At 39.8% G+C, this 14,531-nt stretch overlaps 1 protein-coding gene and 1 long non-coding RNA gene across 8 annotated transcripts in view; one reads left to right on the top strand and one right to left on the bottom strand.

The window, feature by feature from the left end:
• Positions 1-3,481: 3,481 nt before the first annotated feature.
• Positions 3,482-10,746, bottom strand: LOC142069019 (uncharacterized). The gene is made up of 2 exons (XR_012664873.1): positions 9,800-10,746; positions 3,482-4,191 (listed from the first exon to the last, which is right to left on the bottom strand). It is a non-coding gene; the product is annotated as an uncharacterized LOC142069019 (long non-coding RNA).
• Positions 10,747-11,215: 469 nt separating this feature from the next.
• Positions 11,216-14,531, top strand: part of CEP112 (centrosomal protein 112) — a 361,941-nt gene continuing 358,625 nt past the window's right edge. For 4 of the 7 annotated variants that reach the window (XR_007352397.2, XM_048817466.2, XM_048817463.2 and 1 more), the window contains exons 1-2: positions 11,222-11,838; positions 13,627-13,745. Coding sequence is in view for 5 of the 7 variants with exons in the window: in XM_048817466.2 (XP_048673423.2) it covers positions 11,780-11,838; positions 13,627-13,745 (178 nt within the window). In the remaining 2 variants the exon portion in view is untranslated. Of the gene's footprint in view, positions 11,839-13,626; positions 13,746-14,531 lie in introns of those variants that run through there. The other 3 variants (XM_048817467.2, XM_048817465.2, XM_048817468.2) reach the window with 3 other exon arrangements.

Here is a 14,531-nt window from a genome sequence, read left to right as displayed (position 1 = left end):
GAGTCTACCTGTTCTGCCAGCACAAGCCCCCTTTAACCTGTCTTGCTGAGCCAGGCTATTAAAGCCGCCACTAACACACACACAGGCAGGGCCACACCCAGCTGCTGATCAGCTCTGGGAAGACTCAGTGTAAGGGACTTGCTCCAGCAATCAGATGTCCACTCCCTTGGAGCGCAGACCCAAAATATATTATGAAATTCACCCATTCTCTCAATGTGGAAAGAGGTGTACACACTTCTTGTCTGGTCCCCCCTCCCCCATTAGAAATTACAGAAACTGGGGTTAATAATAAACTAAACACAATTTATTAACTATAAAAGGCAGATTTTAAGTGGTAAAAGGGGTAACAAACAGAACAAATCAGATTACTAAGCAAATGAAATCAAACAATCAAACTAAGGTAGTTTCACTAAAGAAATTGGTTACAATAGTATTTCTTACCCTAGATAACGTTGCAGGCAGTTTGCAAAGTTTCTATGGTTCAGAGTTCCAGTTATATTCCTTTTCAGACTAGAACCCCTGGAGAGGAGGAGTACTGTTTGCCTTCCTTCCCACCCTTAAATAGGATTTACCTAAGGCAGGAATCCTTTGTTTCCCAATTTGTCCCCTCTTCCCTTACAGTGGAAAATTACAAGAAGTCCCAGGTAATGTTTTAGTATCAGGTGACAAGACCACCTGACTCTGTAGGATCACAGCATCCATGAATCAGTGGCAATATGGAGCGGCCACAGGAAGGTCAAACTTTTCACAGTCCATTGTCCTCGCTGACAGGCCATCCGCCCATGTCTGGCTTTTCCATTGTTGTACCTGAAGTGTTATCAGTGGGCATAACCCAAAGTAGATAGTTGAAATACAGATACATAGTCAATATTCCTAACTTCAGATACAGAAACGATCCAAGCATACAAATAGGATAATTGCATTCAGTAAATCATAACCTTTCCAATGATATCTCACATGAGCCATCTTCCATAAAGTATATCTCAGTTATGTCATTCATATCATAAGCATATTTTCATAAAGGATATGGACTGACATGTCACAGAGATGATCTGTGCTATGGAAAATGAATGAGAAACTAGCATGCTGTGGTACTTCTCATAATGGTATGTAGTGTTGTTGGAGCTGTGTCGGTCCCACAATATTGGAGAGACAAGGTGGGTGAGTTAATATCTTTTATTAGACCAACTTCAGTTGGCGAGACACAGGCTTTCGAGCTTACTTGGAGCTCTTTTACAATGGTGGAAGAATGAGATACTCAAACTTTCTAGCCTCAGTTGCTGTAGCAAGTGAATCTTTAGGAAAGAAAATGGTCATGTGTAAACATGTCACTCTAGTATTTGTCCTAGAAGAATCTAATGCAAATTGTTTTGAAGAGACTTCCTCTAAAAATACATTTTCTGTTACATAAGGAGTTTATTTGGTTTCCAAAGGCTAGTAACTATCTCACAACTTCTTATTCTTTTCTTATTTTCATGGTGAGAACGTGTAATGCTCTTCTTACTCTGTTGCACATAGTTCTGGAGTCTTAAAACTCCACCTGCCCTGTAAGAGAAAGTATATTACAGGAACTCAGTGCTATTCAGTAGCAAGCAGTCTGCATGATGATTGGAAGTGTTCATTTCCCAGGGCTGTACAGTACACACACATGTAGGCTACAATTTTCAAAAGAAACTAAAAGGAGTTCCTAAATTTCCACACGATTTGGGTGTATTGCTTTCTTAGACGCTTCTGAAAACCCCAACATTAAAAATCAGAAAACCATTTAGCTTTTACCTGCTATACAACTGAAACAAATATTCTACATTGATTTATCTTATTGATTCTGTTTTATGCAATAGTTAATTTTTAACACTGCAACTAATTACACAATGTCTGCCTTAAAAAAATTCTTACATAAACAAGTTAAGTAAAGATTATGATTTCTGGTCTGTAGTCTGGTTTTTTAGTAGACTATATACTCCATCCAGTTTACGATACAGTGCAGGACAGTAACAAGATCAATAGCAGTTCTGGTGAAATCCACTGAACATTTCATGTAGCTAAGCTGATGAAACTCTTGATTACATAGGATACCAACCAGTATTCATTTAACTCTTAGATATGTACCAGCAAACAAGGAAAATATTCAAACATACTTACAAAATGTGTGTGCGCACAAGGACATGCCTACGTATACCTGGGCACCAAATTATCATATAACACCTGCTCTGTGCAGTGGAAATGTCATTCTTCTTGTATTGTTAAACTTGTACGACTTGGAGAAGAAAGGATGGTATTTTTAATTACAAACGGGATTGCCTTATGTAATTTATGATGTGTAATAGAAATAATTTTTTAAATAAAGTATTTTGAGCTCATCTGAGGTCTGCGCCAACTTCTATTAAGATACAATGGGAAAACCCTGTGGGTGTAGTATCAAGTGGGCCCAGGCAAATTTGACTATGATATGCAGAGAGTGGGAAGACTGTTCTTATAACTATATCTTCCTTGTATAGTGCTATTAATTTTTAATACAAACATTTTCAACACTATACAGATGCAAGTGGCAGCAAAGTATTTTAAGCAACTGGAAAACATCTCTGTGTGCACCACTGTTAATTACCTACAATAAGTCTCAGTGTATGAAAGAAATACAGAGTATTATTAGGACAACAGCAACATACCAGAGCAGTTCTGACCACTTTCAGCAGGGAACAGATATATTTGTAACTGAGTAGATGGACAGATCAATCCACGTAAAGACTATTGTTTTCTATCCCTATTTCAAGTGGTAGACATGAGAATTAAAGTCTTACTGAGCTGTCAGAAGAGATTTATTAATGGTAGCATGCGACTCAAAACCCTTTTGTATAACATGGTACAGACTATGGCACTGCAGGTAAGAGCTGGATGTTCCCATTGTCCTCCAAATAAAGGTTATGCATACTACATAAGATGACAATGAATCTCTTCTTGGGATTGACCGTACTAGCAGCTCAAACAAAATCACCAGAACATAAAACCCAGCCTAAGCTTTCTCTTTCGCCCTCGCTGTTCCTAGGCTTTCCTGCAGAACACGGTCTTTCTCCAGATTCCTCTGACCAAAAGCAAAAGCCTCTCTCTCTCGTATCTTGGTGGAAGTAACAAGCTGTGCCTTCCCTGCAATGCCAGCAGCTTTACTTCGCTGTTTTATGCAAGACAACAACTCTTGCCAACAGGTGGACTGACAGAAGAGCTCTGCAGCACTAGGTGAGGTCATGTGTCTGTTGTGTTAATTTTCATGGGATAGATAGGTCCAGAGAACCCACGGTGTTAACATAACCCTGTTACTGTACAACACTAAACAGTTAAACATGGGTCAGGATTTTGAGCACAGAGACCTTGGCTCACTTAGTTTCCTGGCAAATGCACCACTAAAAACCTTTTTCAGCTTTTATTAAAGACATAGAAAAAAGGAAAAACAGTGAAAGCATTTGAAATATAAAGCATGAAGTCAGACTTATTTTAAATATGCTCTTTATTCCCTTCTCCTTTAGTTGTAGGATTTTTTTTTTACAAAGGAAAAGCCCGCTTTACTGTCTTTTAGATGTTATTAAAGAGGGTTGTAACAGCCCTTTTGGGGGAAAAGAGAAAAGGTTAGTTGAAGTGCTGCTGCTGTTGTTGTTCAAGTCCAAATCCATTTCCTAGAATATGAAAAAAAAACACAAAAAAGGGGAGGAAAAAAAGGCCAGCAAAGATAGAAAACTCAGCTTCTGTCTCTTGTGCTGATTCTTACTTGCAACCTTGCTGCTAGAGAAACACAGGGACAGTTTCTCCAACTCCTGGCAGCATCAAGCTGTCTAAGGCTCACAGCCGTGTTGCAAAAGATGCAGTCTTGACTGGCTAAGCCAGACTCTTACAAAACAGAGGGCAAAAGGAGAGAGAGAAGGAAGAGAAGAAAAGTTGGGTGGTGGAGAAACAAGTCTCTCATCCCAGCTGGTCTTTGGGAATTAACTGGAGCTGGTGATGTCATCTGGGTTCTTCTGTCTGGCTCATTCCACACAGGTTGTCACTCAAGATCAGGACAATGAAGGACCAGTGGTGTTATGGTGAATTCAGGGATGCCAGGGGACAGTGAGCGTGTCAGCCATGGTAGTAAAGCTCTCTCCTTCTGGTCCACCTGTCTCACAGCCTGCCAGCTTGATTCTCCTCCAAAGAGTTTGTTTGTTTCTGACACAAAGAGAGTGATGGGCACAATAGGTCATCCCGTCATTATCTGGCTTACTAATTAGGTCTAATTTCCAATACACCAATTTTGATCCATTGATTTCCCATCCCACACTCTTTCTGTTTACTGACATGATCTCAACACAGTCCTTGTAGGCCTTTTTGTTTAGACGAACCCAGTCTTTCTCTGTCTCTTCTGTACCTTTCCCCATTCACATTTGTTACCAGTGACTGGAACATTTTATACACTTTTATATACTTCCCTACAGCTGAACTCAACTGCAGCAGGCCTGTCAGGCCCCAATTATTACAACATATCCTATCTCCTGTTACATGCACCTATGAGCAAATTCTGCCTTGTTGTAATAGGACAGAACTCCACTGAAATCAAAGGAACTGCACTTTCATACACCACAACAGAATATGCTCTGATAGTCCAATACATTAGCAACAGTGCTGATTATATCACGAGTATCACATTATTTGAACGTTAGCTTTCACACATTGTCACTTTGATCCATTCATTTCTCAACCTTTCAGAAGAGTGTATACATAGTTAGATGTGAGAATGTCCCAAACTACTTGACAATTTTAAACTAAGAATAATTATGTCTAAATTACCCAAATAAGATGTCCTAGTGTGTGTGAACTTAACTACGGGACATAGTTTATTTCACCTTATCCACAGAATATTTAGGTAACTAAACTCCTATTTGAAAAATCTCTCTATAAATCTTACTACGGTTTAGTTGTTTGCTAAAGTTATTTATACCACATCCCAATCCCAAATTTACAAACAACTCATGATATTTTTTGAGAGAAAAAAACCACTATGCATTTCAATTGTTTCTGAGAAAAGGAGAAAGATGGACATATTCCACAGAAATACTGACCCTGTGAATAATGTTTCAGCTACAGGTAAATGGAAACTTTTAAAATAAGATAGTTTTGTATAATTTTTTTCCAGAAACTGTATAATTAACTCTCAGAGGATAAGAAGCACAGTGAAGATAAGTTCTAATGCACAAACTACAAACAACAGAAATTGACAAGGCTCTTATTTGTAAAGAAACATCATAATTACAATATGCAGATGTATTATAAACCAGTGGATATTATGAGAGTCTTGTTAGAAAATAAAGAAACTGTACTCTGAACACACTATACTCTGTGAAAATGGTATCTTCAATTTTCTTTGTACTTCATATGAGTTATGGAAAGATAGGCTGTGACAAGTGTAAAGGTGCTCTCACATATCAGGGGTTACCGGTTTCCTGCCTATCACATCTTGCTGGGGTATAAATGAAAAGAAGCTGTTCCAAAGAAGGCTATCACAGGGAAAGGGCATGTCTTAGCTTCTCCCACTTGGCTGAAGCTGGAAAATCCTCAAGGGGTTATTAATCTGGTAGTTTGAAACATTTGTTTTGGTTTGAATTTTGTTTTTGAAAATAAAGCAATCCCTGAAGAAAGGAATGTGAAGTGACCTATACTTGGGACTTTTATTTTTCCTTCCATCAGCTTACATAGGCATGTTTAGAAATTTATCTGATCTATACTAAATTAGGCATTGACTTAATATGGCAAAAAAATATCCAAACAGGAGAAAACACAGCTCTTCTGAAGATCATGATAATTGTTCTACTACAAATTTACCTACAGAATATATTCAAGGGTTGTTTTGTGATCTGTTTTTGTGGCAAATTTAGAATTTGCCAAATCCACAACTACAGATGCATCTATATGCACCCAGAACATGTAACGGGAATATCCAGTTATAATACTTATTGTTAACAAAAAAATTTGGAAGATATTTAAGACACTAACAATTAGGGAGTAGAATAAGACTTTCATGGGGAAGGGGCAGATCACCCTACATTTAGCTATTGTAGGATTTCTTGGAGAGAAGATACTGGGCTATATGGATCATGGGTTTGATCCAATACAATGATTCCTATGTCCCCATCCAGAGAAAATAATTAGAATTTCAGCATATTAAACATGATGGATAATATTGATGGTATATTTGCAGTTAACTGTGCTGAAGCATATGTGATTTCCTATGAAGAGTAACAAGAAATGTCTGGTCTGTGTCTGTGAAAAAGAAACACTCAGCAATTAAATTACTCTAGAACTTTATAGACCAGTAAAGTCTTATAAACCCAACTAACATCATACTAGATTCATTTTAATATTAAAAGATACATTACAGCCAACCTACAGAACTCTAGTTTTAAAAAAAACCTTTATACATCAGAAGGACATGAATTCTTTTTATAAGCTTTTACCATTCAATATTATACATCAGATACATTTCTTATTGTGATCTGTGATTACACAGTTCCTGTCTTCCTTTATACGTAATAGGGCAGTTATCATGAAATAATATTATTCAACCTTCCATAAATATAACAGAGTTTGTATGTATGTGTGTGTATGTAATGTTATACCATCTTATACTGCTTCTAGAGTCACAGGACAAAATATTCAAAATCATTTTAATTTGGCATCTATGTTATTTGGCAAACACCCACCTTATTTGAAAATCTGGTCTGGATGTTTTGTAGACAAAACTTGGGATAGAGCTTTAGCACAGATGCTGACAGTTTAATATAAACTTTTCAGCAGCTAAAAGGTTGCAAAGTTGGAATATGGTTAGAGACTAGTTTGCTGGGCTGCCATGAAACACTACTTTGTTTCCTCCCAGTTTCTTTGTACTTTACACATCAGCAGCACTCCTTTTCCTCCTGGGTCATAATGTTTTTTCTAGGCACTGTTAATAAATGTTTCAGTTTCCTGAATTCTACTTACCCCTTCAGTGTGGGAATCCTGATCACATCACCTGCCTCCCTTTCTGCTCTCAAGATGGATATATTAGAGCAATGGTTTTAAACCTTTTTTCGTTTGCAGGCCCTAAAAATTTTGAATGGATGTGCAGACACATAGTCTGCAAACACCCAGGGGTCCATGGACCACAGGCTGAAAACCTCTGTAGCAGAGTATGCATAAGCATTGTCCTTAAGAGTTATATTCATGTTTTTGTACTTATTAACCATTCTCCTCAAAGAAAAAAATAATGTGACCTGATAAGTCTTTGAAGTGGTGAAATGTTTTGTGAGTCACAACATTTCAGACATGAAAGGTTTGCACAGAAGACTTTAAAAAAATGGAGTGCAACTAGAAGATGTTTCCAAGAAGCCTGGAATGAGTGAGTGAAGCCTGCCATTTTCTTTACAGATAACTGAAAGAACGCCTTAAGCTGTGCTTATGTTATTTGCGGTAACCTGCTGACACTGTTACAAAGACAAGATAGCATGGTAAAATTAGATGAAAATACACTGAATTGCATTTTATGTAAATGAACGCATTTTACAATTCAAATTGTGATTTTGTTCTGTATTCACTCTGGGGATTTTTATGTATTCTACAACTGTACTTCTAGAATTATTTCCTCTGGAGGGCCAGCAAACATCAACACATATCAACTAACTTGTTCAGAGCAGTAACTTCTGCAGGAGACAGCTGTGGTAGTTGTATGAACATTTCTCTCTCTTGGATAGAAGTTATGTAATTGTGAATTCACTGCATACACTCTCTACTAGAGAAGACTCTTTCCCTTTTTGGTGCCCTCCATCACTCAACCTTGTTAAACAAACGCTGAACATACTAACAAAGTGGATCTGTTCTCTCAGGACATTACTCCTGGACAGGACTGGTAGATTCATTACTGGTCCTGCTTCCTCCATGAATCTTTTAAGTGACCCTCTAAACGATACACATCCACATGTTTACATTTGCCCCTCAGACTACTAGTACATTCTGTATTTCAAGAAGCTCAGTAGTGGGCAAAATACAAGTAGAATGTGGCCCATATGTAAAAGCCAAATGCAGGTAGCTTGTTCGCAAAACAGGTTAGCTTGCTTGACAGATCTGGAGCTTGAAGTTCTCAATTTGTCAACAAAACTGGTACAGTATTATCAATGGCAGTGCAAGCTTCCCCATGCTCCCATGTCAGCGTGCTTCAACCCTGTCCTGGAAGAACCAGCTCTCGGGTTACACGTTTGTCATCATTCGGTCGACTGAGCCTTTGGCTTTTCTCCTTAGACTGCCAACAAGGATTCTTATTGCTATTTGTCACCTAAGCATTGAATTGACTTGGACCAATCAATTTCATATCTTGCCATTACAAATCTGGGCTTTCAACAGGTGATTCAGAGATGAAAGTCTCTACATTTGATTTGATCACTTTGGCCAACCAGTTCACCAACACTATTTCTGTAAAGTACAAGTCCATTATTTTAAAATATAAAAAGATTAATAATTGTCATTATAATTATTTTAAAGTCAGAATTAAAAAAATCATTTTATTAAAGAGTATAAGTCTTTTGTAGTCTGCTCATGAGATTGCACCAAGAGATGAAGCCTGGGTAGATGGACTCCATCAGTGTTTTTTGCACTGCCTCTATGCAAATATGTGAATGCAATTTTCTAAGGAGTTACAGTCAATCTATCAAGGTAACTAGTGTAGTTGCCATAGCTATCTTTGAATGAACCTTAATCCAGAATTATTTCCTCTGAAGATTAACTGAGAAATCAACGAGAAAAATTTGCTACAGTATTTTAAGAAATTCTTCTTTGCTGTATTGGTGCATATGGATCAGGATTAGTCATGATCTGAAAGTGTTTACTCACTCTAAACAAAAAATATTTTAGCTGCTTTGTGTACGGCAAGGTCAGAGGGGGGGAATTTTAGGAAGAAAAACAGAAATAAAATAATAAGATTTGCCAATCTTACTGGCAAAAAATAAGATTTTTTTTCCCAATTACAGTAGTTCCATACACCACTTACTACTTTTGGTGATACCAGTTCACCAAACTGGAGGTGTAGCCTTAGAGACTATCCATTGGAGAACACAAACACTGCCTATTCGAGGACCTAAAGTCTTCAGAAAGGGAATTCTACAGCTAACTCAAATATATGAATGCAGTTTAACTGGAAGTGTTGACCAAAAGCAACAGTATTCAACAGCATATAAGAAGCTTGTTTGTTCTAGTCACTACTTGCAATTAAACAATGTTCAGCAATGTTGACATTTAATGGAGAATTGCCAGAAATATTGTTTGTTATTGCCGAAAGCCCGATCTATTTTTTGTTGACCTTCAATTTCAAAATGACACAGAAAAACTATTTCCCCCCATTATTGACAGTTATCAGGATATTGCTCAATAAAGCAAACAAAAAACAAAACCCCAGCTATCATCCACCCAACCAAGAGACTCTACAACTTCTCTCTCAGACCTTTTATCTATCTATCGGGCTTGTCTACACATATAGTGGTGAAGCGCTTAGTGAAGACGCTACCTATGCAGACGGGATAGCCTCTCACATCAGTTTAAGTACTCCACCTCCCCAAGAGGCGGTAGCTATGTTGATGGGAGAAAACCTCCTGTTGACATAGCACTGTCTACGCTGGGGGTTTGATGCAGTTATACCAACCTCTCAGGGGGGTGGATTATCCATAAACCTGAGCGATGTAGTTATACCAACGTAAGTCTGTAGTGCAGACCAAGCCTTAAGGTTTCATTCTTCTGCCCATCACCATAGTATGAGTACCTGTCAATAAAATCAGTCACAGTACTGAAGATCTTACTGGACTTCCTGGAGGCTGGAATCTCTGGCATTTCTTCCTTTCTGCCGTCAAAATTCTGCTCTGCGAGGTTTTTTTTTAAAAAAAATGTATTATTTGTTTGTTGTTTCAGGGGGAGAATAGGTTGCTAGGGAATTGGGAATAGAAGAAATAATTAGTATTATGAGTGTCACTTTTGATAGAAAGGCTTCATCAAAGAAGGTTTTGCAACATTTCTTAAGGATGGTGAGACAGGATTCACCTACCTATGGAAGATTCTAATCAAGCCCCCACAACAATACTCAAAAAATAAAGTAGACATGTAAATAACTTTTCAACCTTTAAACTAATTCCTCCCACTGCTCAAAAATCCTCAAATACAATATGTGGATTCTTACAAATGATTACACATGTACAAAACTAAAATCAAGTGAGTGGTTTCACTGACTTAAATTGGATTAGTCTTCTGTATATTTACAGGAGTGGGGTTTTACACCCAATTGGAGCTACTTGGAGAGACCTGTATTCATCAAGACCTAAGATGAAACCATAGTACGTATATGTGGCAGAATGAAAACAGCGAAAAAACAACAAAACCCAACTGAAACCTCCCTCAAGGCATTCACAAGCACAAAACAGCTTCACTACAAACAAGGCCCCCTCAAAATGGTACATGTGTTTGGTATGCCATTTTAATTGTGTTTAAACAATGTATTACTTAAGTCACCTTAAAGAGATTTATTCAGACACATAAAGCCTAAAAGATGTGTTTTGTGCACAAATCCCAACATAAATCAAAATGAAATAATTCTCCCCACACACCCTTCAATTAAACCCTTTCATAGGGCTCCCTGCCGAGCAATGCCACTCCACGCCCCCCAAACCCCTTCTTTTGGCCCCCACAAAACACACTTTTCAAGATAACTCCCTAAACAGCTTTGTCCCCCCACAACCATCCCTCCGCCAACAGCCCCCCCTGCCCTGACCCAGCGCCACACCCGGGCAGAGCCCCACAAACCACCCCTTCTACACCACAGTCCCCCTCCCTGACACAGCCCCCCCCCCACTTCATCCCTCCCCCACCACAGCGCCCCACCCAATGCTTAATTTGCAAGGAAAGGGGTGCCAGAGCTCAAGGCATTTTTTTACGTTCCGAACGGAGGCACAAGCCCAGAGGTACCAGGGCTCGGAGCTGCCGAGCCGCGAGGCGGCGGGGCTCAGCCCTGGCACCGATGAAGCACTGCCCCACCCCGAGCCAGCCCCGCAAACCGCCCCCGCCATTACAGCCTTCCTCCCAGACAGCGCCCCCAGCCCGGCCCCGGCATTTCCGTAAACCACCGCTCCCCAACACAGCCGCGCCAAACTACCCCCCCCCCCAACGTCCCCCTCTCTCCTCTCCTCTCCTCTCCTCTCCCCCCCGGGCCGCTTCCTCCCGCAAAGCCTCCCCTCCCCCTGCGGCAGAGCCCAGCGCGCTCGGGGCCCAGCCGGGGCCTTGCTCGCCCCGGCAGCGTCGCAGCTATGGCAACCCCCGCGGCCTAGCCCGGCCTACGGAAACGGAAGCCGGGCCCGGGGCCCTGCCACTCAGGGCAGCCGGGAGCGGCGGGGTGGGGCTGGTTTGAACCGTTGGCTGCTTAGCCTGGGTCCTAGGCTGGCAGCGGTCGCGTCCTCTCCGCGGCAGGGGGTGCCAGGCCCAGCAGTGCCTGGGAGAGGGTCGCTCCATCCCCTTGGACTGGGGGGTACTGAGCAGGGGGCCCGCCAGCCTGAGACTCCCCCCAGACCAGCATAGGGACCCCCTAGAACAGGCCTTGATCTCCCCTCCTGCTGCAGCAGCTCCCCCGTTGGGTGCTGTGCAAGCGTTGGGAGCCCCCTGGCGAGACCCCCCCAGAGCGCGGCGGGGGCTGGGCCCAAGCCTCGACGTCGTGGACCGTGAGGTAAATGGCGCCGCGTGGTCGTGGCCCAGCAGGCGGATGGAGGGGAGCGATGGAGGGAAATTGCCTTCCCCCACGGGCGAAATCCCAGCAGCGGGGTACGAAGGGGGTGAAAGCTCTCGAAATCGTGGGGGAAATCACACGTCGTCATGGCACCCGCTGCAAACTGTAGAAAAAATAAATCTGAGAGGAGAGGGGGGAAATAGCATCGCTCCTTTCCTTGCTGCCACCTTCCAGGGTTGGGCATGGCGGCTAGGTCGCAAAGTTCTTAGCAGCGGGCGGGAAGGTGGGCACAGGTTGCCAGAAGGTGTCACGTTGCTTAAAGTGATCATGCAAACTGGGGATGTGTGGAAGAGGTAGCAAAGGAAACCTGTTCCTGTGGCTGTAAAGTTGACGGGCTGAGTAAGATAAGTATAGTGATTTATCTGTCCAACTGCTAACAAAGGTTGGGAAGCTGTTTAGTATGAGGCAAATAGTTCAGAGTTGTAATGTATGTAGTATAACGAGACTTAAATGATAGAACATATAGATGAGGAAATGGAGGCAACCCACTCTTGGATGGAAAATTATTGAATGTTGAGTAAGGCAAAGGGTCTCGCATATCACTGATGGGTGTGGTATAAGAAGCTGAATTGATTATATATAGTGATTTATTTGTGTAATTTCGAGTGGGAACAGCAAGCCATGGACTACCTGTAAAACACTGCAATTAGCATAATCTCACAGTGTAATGTAGAAAATTTTTATTATTTTAAAATTGAGGTAGAAATTAACTATAACAGGAATCCTTGGCTCACTGCATTTCCAAATTTCAGTTCAGTTTAAATGCAATAACAACCTTAGTATATGCATTTACAAATTTCAGTTCAGCACAAATGGAATACCAGATTAGAATGTTACATGATGGTATATGTTTCATAAAAATAGTTGAAGGAAAAGAAAGAGGGAGGAAAAATCCATTTTCCTCTTGATATGGAATGTTATTGAATGTTAGCGCCGGGAGATACATAGTATATAAGGGAGGAGACTTTCCCTCTCAGCTGAAGATGTAAATAGTGAATTGGATTATAAAACCCTGATTCTCCAAAGATATCTGTGCATGTACTTAAGTTTATTCACTGTCAATGGACCCAAAGGCTAGTGGGACTTGTTGGTGTGTCTAAAGTTAAGTATGTACATAGGCCTCAATTCTACAAACACCTACATTTAGCAATGATCATGGTAACGGCAGCCTAAAATATATAGAGATGGTGTAAAATGCAATCTCCTGAATGGGAAACCAGTGAATTTATAAATCATGGGATAGATAATTTGGAGGAAAGACATTTGTATGGCTCTCTCCTAACCCCCAAGTAAATCAGTGTTTTTAAAAATGTACAACTGAGTGTTGTATTTTAGCTATATCTTCTGTTCCCAAATAACTTTTTATCAAAATATTATTTGTAACGTTGTTCTTCCTGCTTTCCACGCTGTTTTCATTTGTAAGTGGTATCTTGTCACTGACTTCCAAGCAAGAAAAGCTATTTTTTGGATGAATATTATCTTGTTTAATAGCTTTTAGGGAGTAATAAGATGGGTTTATTTATGACCTGTATCTTGCCAAATGCTTTTTTTATGTGTGGTTATTGTTCTCCCTCCAATAAGCATTCCAAAATCAAACAAACGTATTGTTTGAAAAACTTATCCTGAGTGTTAGCTCTTTGCAGAGATCTGCTATTTTGTATGTGTGTGAATGAATTTAGTGCCAATGAAATAGCCATATTGTTTTGTTTTTTTTAAGTAGCTCAAAAAGTGAGTATTTACATTTAGACATTAAGTACATTAATATTAATCTATAGAACAGTGAAGTTTTATATAATTTCTCTGTTTCAATTTAAATCTTGCAGGTTGGCTGTTAAGTGCACAATGAGTAGTGAAGAGGAAACATGGGAGAAGTTGGATGCGGAATTTGATCACTATGTTGTAGATATGAAGCCGTTTGTGCTAAAATTACCACATAAATCAGGTAAACTGTGCTACAAATTTGCATGTAAATAAACATAACAATCAGAAATACTCTAGTTTTACTACAGAATCTTGGTATATTATGACTCTCGAGTGTAAAATAATGACATCTGTATGCACGTGTAATGCAGTCTGCTAAATAACAAATTAAGTACCACAAACCTAATGTTGCAGAGTGCATCATCATATGTGCGCAACTTTTAAAGTTGATTTTTAGGTTATCTTTTAAGCACCTTTTGTTAATACTATTTATTCAAGCTCATCCTTCTTATTTTGATGATGTAAATGTACTTTTGCATAAATATATTAATTCCTGTATTTTCCAATTAATGAATTCAGTGGAAATTAAAATTAAAATAGGCTTTGACTTGGAGATTATGCCATTTATAAAATTGCAAGCATTTTTTTAGAGACCAATCTGTCAAGATCCAATTATGTTCATAAAATAAATAAATCCAGCGCTGGAACTTTTTAAACTAATAGTACAAGTGTCAGGTAATGAGTGATGTTTTATGAGCTAAGTGATTACTTCCTGTTAATAATATGTAGTTGATTTATAATCTTCAAATTAAGGGCCTGATTCTGCAAACCTTTGTTTACACTAATGGTTCTGAATTCCACAGGTTGTCTTGTCTTCCATGGAAGGATTTGTTTGAGTAAGGCTACTGTCTCAGGCTTTTAAATTGGATGATAAAATATTAATGCTCATGCAAACTGTATTTTGCAACTGAGGGCATGATTCTGAAGGTACTGACAGTCCTCAGCTCGCATTGAGTTTAATAGAAGT

The sequence above is a fragment of the Caretta caretta genome, chromosome 14 (genome assembly GCF_965140235.1).
Source record: "Caretta caretta isolate rCarCar2 chromosome 14, rCarCar1.hap1, whole genome shotgun sequence".
Classification (NCBI taxonomy): Eukaryota; Metazoa; Chordata; order Testudines; family Cheloniidae; genus Caretta; species Caretta caretta.
This window is presented reverse-complemented; position numbering and strand designations above follow the sequence as displayed.